The 22,796-nt window shown below is 43.2% G+C and overlaps 1 protein-coding gene and 1 long non-coding RNA gene across 5 annotated transcripts in view; one reads left to right on the top strand and one right to left on the bottom strand.

Moving 5' to 3' along the window:
* Positions 1 to 11,394, bottom strand: part of LOC110508443 (CUGBP Elav-like family member 5) — a 51,136-nt gene extending 39,742 nt beyond the window's left edge. For all 4 annotated transcript variants that reach the window (XM_021588962.3, XM_021588964.3, XM_021588960.3 and 1 more), the window contains exons 1-2: positions 10,957 to 11,394; positions 10,069 to 10,151 (exon numbers count right to left, since the gene is read on the bottom strand). In XM_021588962.3, coding sequence (XP_021444637.1) covers positions 10,069 to 10,151; positions 10,957 to 11,299 — 426 coding nt within the window. In that variant the 5' untranslated portion in view covers positions 11,300 to 11,394. The remainder of the gene's footprint in view (positions 1 to 10,068; positions 10,152 to 10,956) is intronic.
* LOC149970704 (uncharacterized) overlaps positions 1 to 22,796 on the top strand; it is a 193,236-nt gene that overhangs the window by 27,102 nt on the left and 143,338 nt on the right. The gene's annotated exons all lie outside the window — the stretch shown is intronic.

Genomic DNA, 22,796 nt, shown 5'->3' on the forward strand with positions numbered 1-22,796 from the left:
ACTATTGGTTGGAGCCTGTAAGTAAGCATTTCACTGTACACCTGTTGTATTCGGCGAACATGACAAATAAACTTTGATTTGATTTGACTACCACCTCCACCCTTCCATAACACAGCACACTCCACCTCCACCCTTCCATAACACAGCACACTACCACTCCACCCTTCCATAACACAGCTCACTACCCCTCCACACTTCCATAACACAGCTCACTACCCCTCCACCCTTCCATAACACAGCACACTACCACTCCACCCTTCCATAACACAGCACACTACCCCTCCACCCTTCCATAACACAGCACACTACCACTCCACCCTTCCATAACACAGCACACTACCACTCCACCCTCCCATAACACAGCACACTACCACTCCACCCTTCCATAACACAGCTCACTACCACTCCACCCTCCCATAACACAGCACACTACCACTCCACCCTCCCATAACACAGCACACTACCACTCCACCCTTCCATAACACAGCACACTACAACTCATCCCTCCCATAACACAGCACACTACCACTCCACCCTCCCATAACACAGCACACTACCACTCCACCCTCCCATAACACAGCACACTACCACTCCACCCTTCCATAACACAGCACACTACCCCTCCACCCTTCCATAACACAGCACACTACCCTTCCACCCTTTCATAACACAGCTCACTACCCCTCCACCCTTCCATAACACAGCACACTCCACCTCCAACCCTTTCATAACACAGCTCACTACCCCTCCACCCTTCCATAACACAGCACACTACCCCTCCACCCTTCCATAACACAGCACACTACCCCTCCACCCTTCCATAACACAGCTCACTACCCCTCCACCCTTCCATAACACAGCACACTACCCCTCCACCCTTCCATAACACAGCACACTACCCCTCCACCCTTCCATAACACAGCACACTACCCCTCCACCCTTCCATAACACAGCACACTACCCCTCCACCCTTCCATAACACAGCACACTACCCCTCCACCCTTCCATAACACAGCACACTACCCATCCACCCTTTCAATAACACAGCACACTACCCCTCCACCCTTCCATAACACAGCACACTACCCCTCCACCCTTCCATAACACAGCACACTACCCCTCCGCCCTTCCATAACACAGCACACTACCCCTCCACCCTTCCATAACACAGCTCACTACCCCTCCACCCTTCCATAACACTGCACAATATACTTTAACCATACCTACATATCTACTTTTATAGCCTCGCTACCGTATACAGCCTGTCTTTTTACTATTGTTTTATTTCTTTACCTACCTATTGTTCACCTAAAACCTTTTTTGCACTATTGGTTGGAGCCTGTAAGTAAGCATTTCACTGTACACCTGTTGTATTCGGCGAACATGACAAATAAACTTTGATTTGATTTGACTACCACCTCCACCCTTCCATAACACAGCACACTCCACCTCCACCCTTCCATAACACAGCACACTACCACTCCACCCTTCCATAACACAGCTCACTACCCCTCCACACTTCCATAACACAGCTCACTACCCCTCCACCCTTCCATAACACAGCACACTACCACTCCACCCTTCCATAACACAGCACACTACCCCTCCACCCTTCCATAACACAGCACACTACCACTCCACCCTTCCATAACACAGCACACTACCACTCCACCCTCCCATAACACAGCACACTACCACTCCACCCTTCCATAACACAGCACACTACCCCTCCACCCTTCCATAACACAGCACACTACCCCTCCACCCTTTCATAACACAGCTCACTACCCCTCCACCCTTCCATAACACAGCACACTCCACCTACACCCTTTCATAACACAGCTCACTACCCCTCCACCCTTCCATAACACAGCACACTACCCCTCCACCCTTTCATAACACAGCACACTACCCCTCCACCCTTCCATAACACAGCACACTACCCCTCCACCCTTCCATAACACAGCACACTACCCCTCCACCCTTTCATAACACAGCTCACTACCCCTCCACCCTCCCATAACACAGCACACTACCCCTCCACCCTTCCATAACACAGCACACTACCACTCCACCCTTCCATAACACAGCACACTACCCCTCCACCCTTCCATAACACAGCACACTACCCCTCCACCCTTCCATAACACAGCACACTACCACTCCACCCTTCCATAACACAGCACACTACCACTCCACCCTTCCATAACACAGCACACTACCCCTCCACCCTTCCATAACACAGCACACTACCCCTCCACCCTTCCATAACACAGCACACTACCACTCCACCCTTCCATAACACAGCACACTACCACTCCACCCTTCCATAACACAGCACACTACCCCTCCACCCTTCCATAACACAGCACACTCCACCTCCACCCTTCCATAACACAGCACACTACCCCTCCACCCTTCCATAACACAGCACACTCCACCTCCACCCTTTCATAACACAGCTTACTACCCCTCCATTAGAGCCATATAAAATCAGTTATATTTTTTTTCCTGATTCCGTTTACTCTTTTCCCAAATTCCCTTTTCTCTGTTTTGTTAATCCAGGTTTCAGTTTTTCATTTCTGTTTCAGTCGTTCGCCCTCAAAATCACACTTTATTACTAGAAAAACAACAACATTTGATCTTTAAGTCCATAATCATGCTTAAATCACATCAGGAGACAACTTGTGAGGATTGGGAAAAAAAACAGGAAATGTAGATTTTTTGGGTGTGCACCAGCCAGAGACCGTTGTTTGGTTAGCTATGCTTCTGTAGCGCTCGTGTGGTTGCAGAGTTTGCAAAACAAATGGGCGCTGGATTGATGCAAATAATCATGATATCATTCTGCCAGGTCAAATTAATGCAAGTTCAATACTTTTAGTTGATTTCCTACTAACTTCAATAAAAACAAAATTAATTCTGTCTTAATGTCTGGATTCAGTGATTCCGACCGGGATTTTATACAGCCCTACAAATGGAAACAGCGGTTGTAAAACCGTACATACAGACACCGCAAGAGTTTGGTGGCACCTTCATTGGTGAGGACGGGCTCATGGTAATGGCTAGAGTGTTATAGGTGGAACGATATCAAATGCATCAAACACATTCCATTTACCCCGTTCCAGCCCTTATTATGAGCCGTCCTCCCCTCGGCAGCCTCGACTGGTAGACACACACGCACCACACACGCTACACCGTACAGACACACGGCACAGCCCTTAGATACCAACGAGCCTCAGGTTACGACACACACATGAACATACACACGAACACACACATGAACGCACGTACACACACTTTGTTTTGTCTTCTATGTGTTGACTCCCAAAAAGGGTAACTAAAACAAACGGGGAACCCATGCAGGAATTGAACATGTTTCTGCATCTCAGGCTGCATGTATTCGCAGTTTGTTTAACTGTGAGCAGCCTATTGCAAACACAGCTGTTGTGAGGCTGATCTAAAGCCCTCTGGGGTCTTAATACTTCTGGTTTAACTTTGTTAAATAATAGATGTGGGCTGACTCTTCCACCGAAGGTTCTGCTGCTGCCGGACTTCGGGGAGTGTTCTCCTGGCGAGATAAAACGCTCTCACAGAAAAATAGAGAGCACATTAATACACAGGCTCTCTGAGAAAGACTAAACATGCCTGTGTGTAAGTGTGTCCTACTATGACGTCTTCATGTGTTCTTGGCAGGCACCTCTCTCTACAAGGAAACATGGACTAGATGAATAATGTGTTGCATCTCAGCAAAGCACTGTAGCAATTAAAACCAACGAAGACGGGCAGTGTAGACAGCCATATACTGCAGTTGGACACGGTCAGAGGGAGAAAGAAGGATGAGAAAGAGAGGCATAGGGGAGTGACAGAGAGAACGAGTAAGAGAGAAACAGAGAGGAGGGCCAAACATGTGAGTTAATGAGAGACTCAGCAGTGACAGAGAAGGTCATGGTCATCAACCTGAGGGAAGAGTGCCTCTGTCACCGCACGCACGCGCTCACACACACACACACACACACACACACACACATAGTTTTGATATCTTCACTATTATTCTACAATGTAGAAAATAGTAAGCATAAAGAAAAACCCTTGAATGAGTAGGTGTGCCCAAACTTTTGACTGGTACTGTACATATACAATGTTGTGAACTTATCATGAGTTTACTGTGCTGTAAAAGCGCAGAGTAACAGAGGGATTCTGAGGTAGAATGCACACACACACACACACACGCACATGCACACGCACACACACACACACACAAACACAGCATATCCCTGTGTCATCACCTGTGTCTTTTGAGAATGATTCCGTCACAGTGAGGATCACCATGTGGAACAACACTATCTAATCCGTTTCTGTGCACTGGATTAATGAGAGCACAAGTCGCAAGGGGAGCGTAAACCACAATGGTACCGCTCATGGGGCTCTACTATAGCCTAGTGGCCTGGCTCAGGTTGTGAATCCATCAATGTGAGGCAGAAATGTCATGGCCAAGCGCATAATAGATTGTGAACAATGCATCAACAATACACAAGCATTCGCTAAGATACAGACATAGAATTTCTGGTGGTACATTGTTCAAAGGAATCTGTGTGTACTGCATGTGTGTTTGTGTGTCTGTGCAAGTGCGTGTGTTAATCTTCATTTCGAAACCTTATCCGCTGTTTTGAGAAGGCTATTTGAAATGATACCTCCCCTAGTCTATCTATGCCATAAAATAAAAATCGATTAAAAAAAAACTTCCCCACGCCTTTTCATTGGCTAAACATGGACGTCAATCGTCACACTAAACACTTGTTTTAATGGCAGTCTGTCTGTCTAACCTACACCCCACCAAATCTATTATTAAGCCTAATTAATTTTGCATTACAACATCGCAGATGAATAATAGATCAGAAGTGAGGGATAAGAGAGAGAGGGGAGGGGGAGAGGGAGAGACATGCAGAGAGACATGCAGCTGCACAGTGCAAGCAGCCAATTATTTCTGATGAAGCTGTCACTCCTCCAGTAAAAGGAGAGAAGGGTGAGAAAGAAAGAGAGGGATGTGAGAGGAAGGGAAACGGCAATTAGAGACGAGTGAAAACCTCCTCTGCGCACACACACACACACACACACACACACACACACACACACACACCCCCACACACACACACACACACACACACACACACACACACACACAAACACGAAAGAGAGAGCTAGGATTCAAAAGAAAGAGTGGGGTGAGAAATAACTAGATAAACCATTAGAGGGAGGGAGAGAGACTGTGAGAAAGAGAACGAGAGAGAGAGAGAGAGAGAGAGAGAGAGAGAGAGAGAGAGAGAGAGAGAGAGGGAGAGAAAGATATAGTAAGACAGAAAGAGAGAGGAAGAGACAGAGTGAGAGACAGGGGAAAGAGAGAGCGACAAGGGGAGAGGAGAGTGGCATTAATATGGGTTAGTGGGCATGAGAAGAGCAAGCTGTTATTTTCCATTTCACACTGCTTTGGGGGGTTGGCCCTGTTATAGTATTTTATACGACACATTCGAGCTTCCCATCTTGCATGTCGGCTATGTGTCTGAAACTCAGTGAGTGAGTGAGTCTGTGAATCCCAAACCACCACCTTGCCCCTACCAACTCGCTCTGAGTGCCTTCCATTGTCAAGTGTTTCTGACGAACCTCCGACGGTGACTTACAGAGAGGGGAAATGGGATCAAGAAACCCATCAGCTTCGGGACACACTCCTGACTTGTAAGATTCACTTTTTAAATAATAAAACTAGCATGAAATTCAAATGAACAAATCCCTGCTGTAGTTTTACCATATATAGTCACAGTTAAACATTTAATATGGGGGACGTTATATCTGTTACATGTGTCAAGTCTCGAAATCGGACCTAAATAAATGGACGTGAATATAATAAGGCACACCTCCATTCTTGTGTATAAAATGGGGCAAACTCCTAACATATCGCAGTGCGTGTCGGGATAGCACTTCGCCCTAAAGCCTGATGCCTTGCTGGCTCAGTCGAAGTGGCTATCTGAGGGTCTAATTAGCCCCAACACCCTCAATAATTTTCACTCCCTGTGCTTTGGGACACTTGTGCAACTGGCAGAGGCGTGTGTGAACGCAAACGGAGGGCCGAGGGGCAAGGGGAAGAGGTGAATAAGGATTCAGCCACAGAGTGCGCTGTCTCTCTGTATCCTTCCTTTGCTTCTCCACCTCCCTCTCCCTCCCTCTCTCTCTTTCGCTCTCTCTCACTATGGATCGATTTCAGTGTATTTGAATTCTTTCATTTATAATTTGTATTAGGATACAGAATTTGAACATTATATGTTTTAATGTGTAATGCAACATTTGTATCACTTAATTCATAAATAAAACTTGTATTTCATAATATGAAACTGAATTGAATGCATATTACATTGAGTTTTAAAATTTGAATTGAATTTAAAATTCAATATTTGTATATTCAGTTTCAATATGGTATATATTGCAATCATTGTCCATGTATCAAGTTTACAAACTATAATTTCAAGTTCATCAAAGTTTCATATACTGTATTCAACTTCTCAGATGCATTCAGATTCAGTTTTCAAATTCATTTCTCTAAATTGAAATTCAAAACCAGAGAAAAAATTTTAAAAAATCTTGAGAACAGAGAGAATCAAACTCTCTAAACAGAAGCTTATGGCGGTTTCTGAATCCAATGTGGCATGCTGAATATATTTTCCCATTTAAGTGCAACAGAGGTGGTTTAGTGATCCATGCATGTGATGAGCAACCTTGCCTGAGACCTGAAGACGTATTAGTTTGACTGTTGGGGTTCTAACCCAGGTCTCCTGTGTGCCAGACAATGCAACTTTTCAGGTCTCAGACAAGATACTCGTCACGCGAGCGTGGTCACCAAACGACTTGTGTTACACTTTACCCCCATTTGACCTCCTTGACAATATTTATCCAAGTCAGAGGACCAATGCCTAGGCTTTAGTTCACCTAGCTAACATAGGGGCGGAAGGTAGACTAGCGGTTAAGAGTGTTGGACCAGTAATTGAAAGGTCGCTGGTTCGACTCACCGACTAGGTGAAAAATCTGTTGTTGCGTCCTTGAGCAAGGCACTTAACCCTAGCTGATCTGGATAATAGTGTCTGCTAAATGACAACTTTTTTTTAAACAGAAATGAAAGGTCTTAATTCAGTCAGTCACGTTACCCTTATAATGACTACCCTTGCCAGTGTTTAGATACTGACTGTTTCTTGGAATTTATGGCTTTTACAGTTGTTGCTAGATGGAGTACAGCTACAGACAGAAGTGATTTTACGTAGCAGGTTAGGAGAACTAATGCAGCAAGTTAGGAGAACTAACGCAGCAGGTTAGGATAACTAATGCAGCAGGTTAGGAGAACTAATGCAGCAGGTTAGGAGAACTAACGCAGCAGGTTAGGAGAACTAACGCAGCAGGTTAGGAGAACTAACGCAGCAGGTTAGGATAACTAATGCAGCAGGTTAGGAGAACTAACACAGCAGGTTAGGATAACTAATGCAGCAGGTTAGGAGAACTAACGCAGCAGGTTAGGAGAACTAACGCAGCAGGTTAGGAGAACTAATGCAGCAGGTTAGGAGAACTAACGCAGCAGGTTAGGAGAACTAACGCAGCAGGTTAGCAGAACTAAACCAGCAGGTTAGGAGAACTAACGCAGCAGGTTAGGAGAACTAACGCAGCAGGTTAGGAGAACTAACACAGCAGGTTAGGATAACTAATGCAGCAGGTTAGGAGAACTAACCCAGGAGGTTAGGAGAACTAACGCAGCAAGTTAGGAGAACTAACGCAGCAGGTTAGGAGAACTAATGCAGCAGGTTAGGAGAACTAACGCAGCAGGTTAGGAGAACTAACACAGCAGGTTAGGAGAACTAACGCAGCAGGTTAGCAGAACTAAACCAGCAGGTTAGGAGAACTAACGCAGCAGGTTAGGAGAACCAACGCAGCAGGTTAGGAGAACTAACGCAGCAGGTTAGCAGAACTAAACCAGCAGGTTAGGCGAAACTAAGGTAGCAGGTTAGGATAACTAACACATCAGGTGAGGAGAATTAACATAGCAGGTTAGGAGAATTATGTTAAGGTTAGGAAAAGGGTTAGGCTTAGCTGAAATGCTGTCCCTGACGTGACAACTACATGGAGCTCTAATCCATCTAACCACAACCGCACTGTAGAAGCCATCAGTCCTGAGAAACCATCGGTATCACAACACCTGGACACTTGAAACGAACACGTTCACCATAAAACGAAGACGTGTCCAAGGAACAGGTCTTCAGGTTCCTCAACACATAAATATGGCTCACCGAACCACGCTCTTCTGATGAGTAACCTTGCAGGAGCTTGAAGACTTGTATTAGTGTAGCGGATGGGGATGGTGTAAAACTCACTCCTCAGCCTGATGTGTCGCCCCGCAATTGAAGAAGGCCTTTTTTAATAGCACGAGGGGTTGGAATGCTTCAGGAGTGTGGTCACGTGTGTTTTTGAGGGAGAAATCCCGAGTTCTAGTCTCCAAATGAGCTGAATCAGGGGGAAGCGGTACTCGCTAAGCGGGCAGCGTGGCATCCTTTGCAATGGTGCCACTGGACTGAGATGTTGTTCAACCACTGGGGTCGCTGTGACATCGTGTCGTCCTTTACCTGAACTTATCCCTATGCTTTGTCTAAGTAGGCTAACACAGTCTTGTGACATGCAGGAGACCTGGTCCAAACCTTATAGAGGCCAAATTCCTTTTTTTTTTTGTGACACCCCCATCTAACATGTCCTGCCTGGCCTGTGAAATATTAGGGGAACCGAAGACAAGAGAGTCTTAGCTTTCTTGAATAATAACTTATACCCAACATGGTTCAAATGCTAGAGCCAAATAGGAAGAAAATATATTCAACATGCCACATTGGCTTTAGAAACTGCTAGACGCTTCTGTTTACCACAGTGAGTGTTTGATTCTATCTGTTCTCCTCTACTTTACCTGGCTGGCAATGTACCACCATCTGATGTTGTCTCTGGTTTTGAATCTGAATTCAGAGAACTGAAATTGAAAACTGAATCTGAATTTAGAGAACTGCAATTGATGTTGACTTTGAATATTTAATTCAATTGATATTGAATTGTTAAACTGAATGTAATATCAATTCAACACAGTTTCAAAACATGAAATACAAGTTCAATTTATGAATTAAGTAATTCAATATGTGCATTACACATTTTAAAATATTAAATAAAAATTCTAGATCCTAATGCAAATTCAACATTTTGGAATTCAAATGCAATTTCTATTGGATCTGAAATCGCTCCATAGTCTCCAAACACACACTCTTTCTCTCTCTCTCTCTCTCTCTCTCTCTCTCTCTCTCTCTCTCTCTCTCTCTCTCTCTCTCTCTCTCTCTCTGTATGTGTAGTGGGCTGGAAAGAAGAGGAGCAGAATTCGATTATTTTATGTAACGGAATGCTGCTCCCTACACTGCTGCCACTTGGCATTGACCTACAATGAATCTAGACAAACAAACAAACACACACACACACACACACACACAGACACAGACACACGCACACACACACACGCACGCACACACACACACACACACACACACACACAAACAAAACGCACACCCATATCCCTCCTTTTCATCTCACTCTCTCTCTCCTTCCTTTCTGCCTCTCCCTTCAGGTCTTTCTTTCTCATCTGCTTTCTCTCTCTTTCTGTCTCTATCTGCCTCACTTTTCAGTTTCCCTTCTCTCGCGTTCTATGTCTCTCTCTCTCTCTCTCTCTCTGCCATTCCTGCCCCTGCTATTCCTGCTCATGCATGGCTCACAGAGTGAACAGTCTCAAGCTATCTACATGGCTCTGTTTACTGCTTGTACAGTACCTTCTCTTTCTCTCTTTCACTCCCCCCTCTCCCTCACTCTTTTCTGTCTCTCTCTCACTCTCCTCTCTCTCATTCTCCCCAATCCTAAAGGAATTGGCAACTCTTCCCCAGATGTCTTTGGGAAAAAGCTTTTATACCATCTTTCATTCTGTACAAAACCCTGGCAGCATGTAGGCGGCGGAGTACTCACCCCAGGTAGGGTTTTCTGCTCATGCAATGCATTCTGGGCTTTGATGGCAGAATCCCGGGCACAGTAGGTGAGAAACGCACAACCTGTCAATCAAAACAGATCAACAAGGGTTAGTCACACACACACATTATTTAATTTAATTTTATTTAACCTTTATTTAACTATGCACCCTTGCTTGCAAACACACTCTCTCTCTCTCTCTCTCTCTCTCTCTCTCTCACACACACACACACACACACACACACACACACACACACATGCTTGCTCACTCGCACACACTGGTATACACACACACACACACGCACACGCACACACACACACACACACACACACACACACACATGAAGGACACATAGCCTAATCCTGTTGATCATATATGTATAGCTTGCCAATGTGATGCAAAGACATGAGAGTTGTTAAAAAATACTGAACATTTCGACAATAAACATTGAGATCTTTTTGATTTTTTGCCAGATATTCTAAATGTTTGTTTGCATCACGACACACTAGGATGGCGAGAGGATAAACTGTAGGCTATGCGCGCACCTGGCGCAAAACGGTTAAGATATGTGTGTAATAATTAGGGCAAGAAAAAAAGAGTTGGGATGCTACAGTAGCCCTTATAGCAAAAAAATTTACCTGATATTTACCGAATATCCCACAAGTCACATGGGGTTTTTAGTAGGAGCCTACAAGGTACCTAGGCTAACACACTACTGCTAGAACAGACATCACAAGAGATAATAGATGATGAGAGACACTATCTATCACAAAAAGGTACAAACATGGAATGACTATTGCGTTTCATACAGATGATAATTACAGTAATTACAATGTAACGACCAACTGTAGCCTAAGAGGAGGCGCAGACCCGACATAAAACGCTACCTTTATGCATGCCTGTGTATCGGTCCTTCAGAACAGACAGTTCGTGGATTTTCCCAAACTGTTCAAAGAGAGGTTTCAGGTCTTTTTCCTCGAGGTTCCGCGGAATCTGTCCAATGAAGAGCTTGATGGCGTCCTGGTCTTTCATGGCGCCGCAGTCCGTGTGCATGGAGACAGTTTCTGGTCCGTTCATGGGTTTCGGAACCGGGATGTGCGCGAGCTGATTCTGATGAGGGATAAGTAGGAGCGGCTGCTGTAGAAGCAGGTTGACGGGGGCGGGATGAGTCGGCTGGGGATGATGCTGCTGCTGATCCCTTCTGCTTTCACTTTGCGTAAATCTGGCCATGCTGAGCGGGGAGCAGGTTGGAGGAGAGTGACAACACACACACTGAGACACACACACACTAGTACTGAGATGGAGAGAGGATGCACTCAGATGGAAACGACACGGGCTTGAAGATAATCGTTGGTTCTTGAGCGACACCTCCAGGAGATGATGATTTACTGACTCAAGGATAGATATACACTACATGACCAAAAGTTTGTGGACACCTGCTCGTCGAACATCTCATTCCAAAATCATGGACATTACTATGGAGTTGGTCCCCCTTTGCTGCTATAACAGCCTCCACTCCTCTGGGGAGGTTTTCCACTAGATGTTGGAACATTGCTGATGGGACTTGCTTCCATTCAGCCACAAGAGCATTAGTGAAGTTGGGCACTGATGTTGGGTGATTAGGCCTGGCTCACAGTCGGCATTCCAATTCAAAGTTGTTAGATGGGGTTGAGGTCAGGGCTCTGTGCAGGCCAGTCAAGTTCTTCCACACCCGTCTTGACAACCATTTCTGTATGGACCGCGCCACTCGGGAGCCCAGGTTTGTCATGCTGAAACAAGAAAGGGCCTTCCCCAAACTGCCACAAAGTTGGAAGCCTAGAATCGTCTACAAAGTCATTGAATACTGTAGCATTAACATTTCCCTTCACTGGAACTAAGGGGCCTAGCCCATACCATGAAAAACAGCCGCAGACAACTATTCCCCCTCCACCTAATTTTACAGTTGGCGCTATGCATTGGGGCGTGTAGTGTCCTCCTGGCATCCGCCAAACCCAGATTCTTCTGTTGGCTTGCCAGATGGTGAAGCGTGATTCATCAGTCCAGAGAACATGTTTCCACTGATCCAGAGTCCAATGGCGGCAGGCGTTACACCACTCCAGCCCACGCTTGGCATTGTATATGATATTAGGCTTGTGTGCGTCTGCTTGGCCATGGAAACCCATTTCATGAAGCTCCCAATGGACCGTTCTTGTGCTGACGTTGCTTCCAGAGACAATTTTTACGCTTTATGTGCTTCAGAACTCTGCGGGCCAATTCTGTGAGCGTGTGTGGCTTACCACTTCGATGCTGAGCCGTTGTTGCTCCTAGACGTTTCTACTTCACAATAACAACACTCAGAGTTGACCCGAGCAGCTTTAGCATGGCAGACATTTTCCGAACTGACTTGTTGGAAAGGTGGCATATTATGACGGTGCCACGTTGAAAGTTACTGAGCTCTTCAGTTAGGCCATTCTACTGCCAATCTTTGTCTATGGAGATTGCAAAGGGTGTGGCTGAAATAGCCGAATACACTAATTTGAAGGGGTGTTTACATACTTTTGTATATGTAGTGTAGCATAGTAAACGTAAATCCTGGACAATTATACTGAACAAAAATATAAACGCAACATGCAACATTTTCAAAGATTTTACTGAGTTACAGTTCCTATAAGGAAACCAGTCAATTAAAATAAATTCATTATGCCCTATGGATTTCAAATGACTGGGCAGGGGAGCAGCCATTGGTGGGCCTGGGAGGGCATAGGCCCACCCACTTGGCAGCCAGGCCCATCCTCTGGAGAGCCAGGCCCAGCCAATAAGAATGACTTGTTCCCTGCAAAAGGGCTTTATTACAGGACAGAAATACATCTCAGCACATATTTTTGTTGAGTGTAGTATGATATGTATTAATTTGTGTATGTACATCATCCATTTTGTATGATATGTTACGAATTTCAATTTCTTGTGGCTAATGCCAACTTTAGCTAGGTGGTTAGCTAGTCTAAGGGTTAGTTTTAGGTGTTAAGGTTAGGGTTAAGGTTAGGTTTAGGAGTTAAGTTAAGTTATTAGTGTTAGGGGAAGGGTTAGCTAACATGCTAAGTAGTTCCAAAGTAGCTAAGAAGTGGTAAGTAGTTGCAAGTTGCTATTTAGCTAAAATGCTCAAGTTGTCCTTTAGGTTGCTAGACATTCACATCATACACCTACGCCTGATTTCATTTTGCCTTGAGTAGCGTTCTGTCTTTTGTAACCACACCAAACGTACAGTAACTTATCATACTAATTTAAGTGTCCTGGATTTACGTTTACTATGTGTCTAGACTATGAGACCAGTCTGGAACTGCACCTGTGATCAGCATGGCCTCTGTTTTACAGTTTTACCCATTTCATTATTGTGACTTATTTAGAAAAACACTTTATTGATATTAATCTATTGTTTGTTTCACTTAAGTCTTTTGTTTTTCGGTGTGAAATATACCAAGAAGTGTTACCCTCACCCATCACTGGTAGCTTAAGAAATGAGAGAACGGAAACTAGAGATCTTAGTTTGATCACTCTGTTGCAGGAGAACTTTTCTGCATTGCAGGACATTTTTTAATTGGTTTAAAAAGTCTTCTGACATTTGTAATTCCCACTTTGAAATTTCAGACTTGATTTTCCATTATGAAAATGTATCAAACCCTACACAAATGTCCATTAATTATAATCCACATAATAATTCACATTTCCTGTTGCTGCATGATTATTTTCCCGCTGTAGCAAACTGGCTCAAATTAAGATCTGTACAGTATATGTCCGATAGCTGCAAAGCAGTAACCAGAATTGGTGGTTATTGAGTGACACTTTGAGGTGGGTATTTAGAGTTGCACTTGTGATTAAAATGACTACAGTATACGAAGGCAATTCGGTAACAGTATACTATATTAACTGAAACTATGCGGCATAACTCTGCTAACTATGCAGTATACAGAGCTTCCACCTGCCAGTCCTTCCATTGTCTAATTTTCTTCAACACCACCGATCTCAGAAGACTTGCGAGATATGAGTCTCTTGATTAATCCTACAGCACCCCCCCCCCCCCCAAATAAGATAAATAAATCAATAATAGTAAATACAACAACAACAACATCCTTGCCTTCTTTGTACTAACACTTGTCTTTTCCTACTTGCACGGACTTTGTTGATAACTACTTTGAGGAAAAATGTACTTACTAAACTGTGATATGTGGTTGACTCTCACAGACTATCTTAAGATGAATGCACTAACTAACTGTAAGTCGCTCTGGATAAGAGGGTGTGCTGACAAAAATGTCAAATGTAAATACAGTGCCTTGCAAAAGTATTCAGACCCCTTGGATTTCTTCACATTTTTTTTGTGTTACAAAGTGGGATTAAGATTTATTTAGTTGTCATTTTTGTCAACAATCTACACAAAATACTCTGTAATGTCAAAGAGGAAGAACAATTTACAACAACAACAAAAAAAGTTTAAAAAATTAAATAACTAAAATATAGTTGTATTATAAGTATTCATAAGTATTTTCACCCTGAGTCAATACATGTTAGAAACACCTTTGGCTTCAATTACAGCTGTGTCTACTTGGGTAAGTCTATAAGAGCTTTGCACACCAGGATTGTCCAACATTGCCCATTATTTTTCTAAAAATTTCTCAAAAGCTGTTTCAAGATGTTGGGGATCATGCTTACAGCTATTTTCAAGTCTTGCCAAAGCTTTAAGTCAAGCAAATTTAAGTCAAAACTGTTACTTGGCCACTCAGGAGCATTAATTGTCTTCTTGGTAAGCAACTCCAGAGTAGATTTGGAGTTGTGTTGTAGGTTATCGTCCTGCTGAAATGTGAATTCCTCTCTCATTCTCTGTTGGAAAGCAGACTGAAGCAGGTTTTCCTCTAAGATTTTTCCTCTGCTTAGCTTCAATCAGTTTATTTTTTTATCCTGGAAAAACTCCCCAGTATTTGCAGATGTCAAGCAAACCCATACCATGATGCATCTACCATCATCCTTGAAAATAAGGAGGCAGTAACTCTAGTGATGTGTTGTGTTGGATTTGCATTCAGGCCAAAAAGTGTATTCCTTTGCTGTTTTTGTCTTCTTCTCAGTATTACTTTAGTGAATTGTTGCAAACAAGGTGCATGTTTTGGAAAAATGTTATTCTGTATATTTGTATTCTTCTTTTCACTCATTATTGTGGAGTCACTAGAATGTTGTTGATCCATCCTCAGTTCTCTCCCATCACTGAACTTGAGCTCTGTAGCTGTTTTAAAATCACCAATGGCCTCATAGCAACATCCCTGAGCAGTTTCCTTCCTGTCCTGCAGCTCAGTTCAGAAGGTCAACTCTATATTTGATGTGTCCGAGTGGTTAAATACATAATCCACAGCATACTTATTAGCTCGACCATGCTTAAAGAGATATTTGGTGTGAAATCATAGTTTTTTTTTCATGACTAACCATTTCTCTGTCCCCCATATATACAACATCAATAAGGTATTTCAGCCAAGTAATGAATTTCAACACATATTAAACTACAAAGACCAGGGAGGTTTTCAAAAGCTTAATTTCAAAAAAAGGGCAGTGATTGGTAGATGGGTAACAATAACAAATCAGACATTGAATGAGTCCATGTCATTTATTATGTGATTTGTTTAAGTCATTTTATTCATGAACTAATTTAGGCTTGCCCAAACAAAGGGTCTGAACGGCTATATTTTAGTTATGATTGTTTTGTTATGTGTGTTCTATGCTCCGGATGCACACACAAATGTCTTCTTTCACCAACAGCAATCATCGTTCAAGCGGCCCAGCTCTGTGGAAGAACGAGTCTGATAAGACGTTCCCTTCCACATGTATCCTTACCTTTCCATTGTCCCACCCTCCAACCCTTCCTCACTCTCTCTCGTTCCCCACATTCCCTCCCTCCCTCCCTCCCTCCCGTCAGTCAAGTTACAGATAGTAAGGTACACAGTCACTCCCTATAGTTTCAGTGACAGTTGAAGCATAGCTTGATGGAACTACACAACAGATGGTGTGGGAAATGGACACATCTGGACATGAGCCCAGCTGGTTGCTGTAAGGTTGTGAAAACATTTTGAAAAGTTTTGTTTTGTGTGTGTGTTACCAATAAACGTTTCAAAACATTTTGCAATGTTCCAGGTTGCATTGATACTATTGAATTAAGAAAACATGTATGAATATGGGTCAACAAAATGTACTGGATGAAATCATTGTACATTAAACTTTGAGATATTTGGCATGGTCCTCTCTCTGATCCATAGCCCCTGAAACAAAGTCAATACGCAGTTCTATATTTCACTGTGCTTGCTAATGACAGTTTAGTTAGTTAGCTAGCAGGTCTGCATAATAAAAGTACATTTCAAAGTAATAAAACAAGCTGTCAAACATATTTCTTCAAATTGACAAAATATTATTTTTCAATTCAAATGGTTTGCTTGCTGGACAGCCATTTTTTTGTCTTCTTAATAATTGTCAGTTTACTGAAGAACCTTGAACATTCTAAAATATCAAATCAATTCACAACCTTGTACAATATCGCAAAACATTGAAGTAAGGTGTCATGCAAGCTGGTACCATTCCACAACCTTATACAATGTTGGAGAATGTTTTGGAAAACTCAAACATCAAAACGTTTCAAGAGAAACCATTTTAAGCTGTATTGGAACGTTGGCAAAGGTTAGTTTTGGTTGTGCATAAAACGTTGCCAGCTGAAACCTTATACAACCCGATTACAACGTTGCATAACGTTGCATTAAGGTTTTGTGCCAGTTGGTATGACACCACGACCATTTACAATGTTGGAAAATGTTTCAAAAACAGCCATTTGAAAATGTTTTGTGAGAAACATTCTAAACTGTCATTTCTACTTTGATTAATGTTATCGTTTGGTTTTCCCCAAACTACAACGTTGAGACAATGTTACCAATTAGTAACATTTTGCAACCTAATGCAATTTTGTAGAAAGTTACCAAAATGTTCTGTGCAAGCTACTTCTGATGTCTGAATATGTAGCTAGCTTTACTGTTGGGAGTGAAATATTCCTTAAATGTAAATGTACCACTCTCCAACCACCTTGCTTCTACTTGCGTTCATATCCATTCTGGTTCCAAACCAGACATGTGGGTTGGAAACTCTGTCATTCAGAATCTCACACCTCTTAGATATCATCCTTACCAACTTGCCCTCTAAATACACCTCTGCTGTCTTCAATCAGGATATCAGTGATCACTGCCTCATTGCCTGCGTGCGTGATGGGTCCGTGGTCAAACGACCACCCCTCATCACTGTCAACCGCTCCCTAAAACACTTCAACGAGCAGACCTTTCTAGTCGACCTGGCCCGGGTATCCTGGAAGGATATTGACCTCATCCTGTCAGTAGAGGATGCATGATTGCTCTTCGAAAGTGTTTCCTCGCCATCTTAAATAAGCATGCCCCATTCAAAAAAAATGTAGAACTAAGAACAGATATAGCCCTTGGTTCACCACAGACTTGACTGCCCTTGACCAGCCCAAAAACATCTTGTGGCATTCTCCATTAGCATCGAATAGCCCCCGCGATATGCAACGTTTCAGGGAAGTGAGGAACCAATTTACTCAGTCAGTTAGGAATGCTAAGGCTAGCTTTTCTAAACAGAAATTTGCATCCTGTAGCACTAACTCCAAAATGTTTTGGGACACTGTAAAGTCCATGGAGAATAAGAGCTCCTCCCCTCAGCTGCCTACTGCACTGAGGAAATAAATCTACGATAATTTATTATTTCAATAAATTTTCTACGGCTGGCCATGCTTTCCACCTGGCTAACCCTACCTACCCCGGCCAACAGCTCTGCACCCCCTGCAGCATATTGCCCAAGCCTCCCCCACTTCTCCTTCACCCAAAACCAGACAGCTTCTGTTCTGAGAGAGCTGCAAAATCTGGATCCCTACAAATCAGCTGGGCTAGACAATCTGGACCCTCTCTTTCTAAAATTATCAGCCGAAATTGTTGCAACCTCTATTACTAGCCTGCTCAACCTCTCCTTCGTATTGTCTGAGATCCCCAAAGATTGGAAAGCTGCCACGGTCATTCCCCTCTTCAAAGGGGGAGACACTCTAGACCCAAACTGTTATAGACCTATATCCATCCTGCCCTGCCTTTGTAAAATCTTCGAAATCCAAGTTAACAAACAGATCACCGACCATTTCGAATCCCACCGTACCTTCTCCACAATGCAATCTGGTTTCCGAGCTGGTCATGAGCGCACCTCAGCCACACTCAAGGTCCTAAACGATATCATAACCACCATCGATAAAAGCCAGTACTGTGCAGCCGTCTTCATCAACTTGGCCAAGGCTTTCGACTCTGGCCATCACTCCATTCTTATCGGCAGACTCAATAGCCTTGGTTTCTCAAATGACTGCCTCACCTGGTTCACAAACTACTTCTCTGATAGAGTTCAGTGTGTCAATTTGGAGGGCCTGTTGTCCGGATCTCTGGCAGTCTCTATGGAGGTGCCACAGGGTTCAATTCCCGGGCAAACTCTTTTCTTTGTATATATCAATGATGTCGCTCTTGCTGCTGGTAATTCTCTAATACACCTCTATGCAGATGACACCATTCTGCATATTTCTGGCCCTTATTTGGACACTGTGTTAACTAACTTCCAAACAAGCTTCAATGCCATACAATACTCCTTCCGTGGCCTCCAACTGATTTTAAATGCTAGTAAAACTAAATGTATGCTGTTCAACCAATTGTTGCCCACGCCCGCCCGCCCGGCTAGCATCACTACTCTGGACGGTTCTGAATTAGAATATGTGGACAATTACAAATACCTAGGTGTCTGGTTAGACTGTAAACTCTCCTTCCAGACTTACATTAAGCATCTCCAATCCAAAATTGAATCTAGAATCGGCTTCCTATTTCGCAACAAAGTCTCCTTCACTCATGCAGCCAAACGTACCCTTGTAAAACTGACTGTCCTACCAATCCTTGACTTCTGCGATGTTATTTACAAAATAGCCTCCAACACTCTACTCAGCAAACTGGATGTAGTCTATCACAGTGCAATCCGTTTTGTCACCAAAGCCCCATATACTACCCACCACTGCGACCTGTATGCTTTCATTGGCTGGCCCTCACTACATATTCGTCGCCAAACCCACTGGCTCCAGGTCATCTATAAGTCTTTGCTAGGTAAAGCCCCACCTTATCTCAGCTCACTGGTCACCATAGCAACACCCACCCATAGCACGCACTCCAGCAGGTATATGTCACTGGTCATCCCCAAAGCCAACACTTCATTTGGCCGCCTTTCCTTCCAGTTCTCTGCTGCCAATGATTGGAATGAATTGCAAAAATCACTGAAGCTGGAGTCTTATATCTCCCTCTCTAACGTTAAGCATCAGCTGTCAGAGCAGCTTACCGATCACTGTACCTGTGCACAGCCAATCTGTAAAAAGCACACCCAACTACCTCATCCCCATTTTGTTATTTATCCTCTTGCTCTTTTGCACCCCAGTATCTCTACTTGCACATCATCATCTGCACATCTGTCACGCCAGTGTTAATGCTAAATGTAAATGATTTATTATTACTTTTCTACATTTGCACACGCTGTACATAGATTTTTCTATTGCGTTATTGACTGTACGTTTGTTTATGTGTAACTCTGTGTTGTTTTTGTTGCACTGCTTTGCTTTATCTTGGCCAGGTCGCAGTTGTAAATGAGAAGTTGTTCTCAACTGGCCTACCTGGTTAAATAAATGTGACATTTATATACAGTATATATACTTTTAAAACACTTAAGGGCCTTGTTCTCCTCACTGATACCAGGTGAACACTACTGGTGTGAACACTACTGGCCACCCCAGCTAACAACAAACTTTCCCCACACCTTTAGAGAATGTTCCCTTAAGAGTCTCATTTGGTCATTACCTAAAGTTTTCATAGGAATGTTCCAGTCACATGCAAGGACTGTTTCCAAGAAACAATTCATTTTAATGTCACAAAGAACTTACCCAGAACGTGGTTACCATGTTCTCAGAATATTATATATTAATGTTCGACACCTTTAATTGGAATGTTGCAAGAACGTTCCTTTGTCCAGTTTTCTGAGGGTTAGGCGAATGTTCCATCAACGTCACACAGAACATGGTTGCCATGTTCTCAGAATATAAGATATTAATCTTCTAGACACGTTTCATGGGAACATTGCAAGAACATTCCGGTGTCCAGTTTTCTGAAGGCTAGGAGAATATTTCATCAACGTCACACAGAACATGGTTGCCAAGTTCTCAGAATACAAGATATTCATGTTCTAGGCGTGTCGCAAGAACATCCCTGTGTGTCAGTCATCAAATCAAATCAAACTGTATTTGTCACATGCCCCGAGTACAACAAGTGTAGACTTAACCGTGAAATGCTTACTACCAAGCCTTTAACCAAAAGTGCAGATCAAGAAGAAGAAAACATTTACGAAGTAGACTAAAATAAAAAGTAATAAAAGGTAACACAATAAGAATAACAATAACGAGGTTATATACAGGGGGTACCGAGTCAGTGTGCAGGGGCACAGGCTAGTTGAGGTAACCTGTACATGTAGGTGGGTGCGAAGTGACTATGCATAGGTAACAAACAGCGAGTAGCAGCAGTGTACAAAAGGGAGGGGGACAATGTAAATTGTCCCGTAGCGATTTTAGGAATTGTTTAGCAGTCTTACGGCTTGGGGGTAGAAGCTGTTGATGAGCCTTTTGGTCCTAGACTTGGCGCTCCGGTACTGCAGCAGAGAAAACAGTCTCTGACAATTTTATGGGCTTTCATCTGACATTATTATATAGGTCCTATTATATAGGTCCTGGATAGCAGGGAGCTTGGCACCAGTGATGTACTGGGCCGTTCGCACTAGCCTCTGTTGCGCCTTACAGTCAGATGCCGAGCAGTTGCCATACCAGGCGGTGATGCAACCGGTCAGGATGCTCTCGATGGTGCAGCTGTAGAACCTTTTGGGGATCTGGGGACCCATGCCAAATCTTTTCAGTATCCTGAGGGGGAAAAGGTTATGTTGTGCCCTCTTCACAACTGTCTTGGTATGTTTGGACCTTAAAAGTGTGTCTGTTGGCAAGGTTAAAGACATATAAACAGTGCTTTTCACATACAGTAATTATTATTATTAAACAAGTCCTCACCTGGGATTTGAACTCACAACCCCTTGGTTCACAGCATTCTGGTATTCCTGCTAAGCCACCATGTAGAGTATGTGAGCATTATCAGTTAATGGTGAGAGAATAGTGAGTTTAATTTGATTTACTTATCTCAGCAATTTGTAGGGGGAATGCTGTAACCCAAATTGTTGTGAGTTTGAACCCCAAGACATGTTGAATAATATTGACTTTATATATGAACAACGTAAGTTGAAAACTTTGTGAGTGTCCCTGACCTTGTCAACAGACAAAGAACTGTGACTGGATCAGGGGTTCACCAATCAGAGCAACAGTAGCAAGGGGTGACGCACAATTAAACATTTTTTAAATGATGTAACAGCAACTACATTTCGAACAACTACATTTGCCAAACTGTAGAATAACCACAATGCCATGTGTTCCACATGTGAGCACTCGCAGCATATAGCCTATGCTACTAAGCACAGGCTAAAAACATAATACAATGTAAAATATTTCATCTGTTTCGAAAAACATTGCACTGCTATGAAGATTTTTACTGTAGGAGCATTTCGTTTGAAGATAATTCTGTTGACTGCTTGGAGGGGGTGACTAGGCCAGTCTTGCCTGCGACCTCCGGAGGTGGTACTCGAAACGTGACAATTTTTCAGCTTTAAATTAGGCATACTGTACATTGTCTAGCCGTGGGTCATTTTTTGATAACTCTCAAGAATCTATCATAGTATAAAAACAGTTTTATTTATTCTCCACTATTATCAACAAAGTAATTTATCAAAGACAAGTGTAACTAATATCAGTCATTGTTCGAAGATGGAGCTTCATTCACATTGCTTCAACTTCGTTTGGTTGATTTCACCATCAAGTACCTCTTAGATGTGGTTCTGGACCTGTTCCGACCGACATTTTGATGTACAAAGCGCTCTGTGAATGTCATAGGGTCCCGTGCTTTATAGTGCCAGAAAGTCCTATTTGTGGTCTCTCCACTCCCACTCTCTTAGCAGAGCTGACTTGAAGTGTCAGGTTTCAGCCCCCACATTTGCATAGGGCGTGATGTGTCACATTTTCTTGCCAATCCAGACAAAGGAACGATTTCCTGTGCCTGTGAAAGTCACAGCTCCACTTGCATATGAAACAGGAGAGTCTAGAGGAAGCAACAATAGTAATTTCATCTCGCTCTGCTATTCTCATCTGGATTTAGAGCTCTCGACATGAAAAAAATATATAATAATTCATCTCTCTGGAGAAGTGAGTTGGTATGAACCAATCCAGATATGAGCATCGCCAACTGGTAGTTATATGTGTCTGTGAAACAGACAGACGCCGACAGGCAGGCAGACAAACATACAGACAGACTCAAAGAGACAGACTGACAGACAGAGAAAGAAACAGAGCTAGAGAGACGGAGATAGATACTGAGCCATTCCCGTGCAGATTTTTTATTTATTTGACTGAGTTCAACCAATGAAAGCTCCCCCTCCCCAAGTGCAATCTTTCAGCCATTTCGGGTAGGTATAATAACAGAAGATCTACTGTCATCTCTCTCCCTGATGAGACCGT

The sequence above is a fragment of the Oncorhynchus mykiss genome, chromosome 28 (assembly GCF_057628025.1).
Source record: "Oncorhynchus mykiss isolate SJ-2025 chromosome 28, ASM5762802v1, whole genome shotgun sequence".
NCBI lineage: Eukaryota > Metazoa > Chordata > Actinopteri > Salmoniformes > Salmonidae > Oncorhynchus > Oncorhynchus mykiss.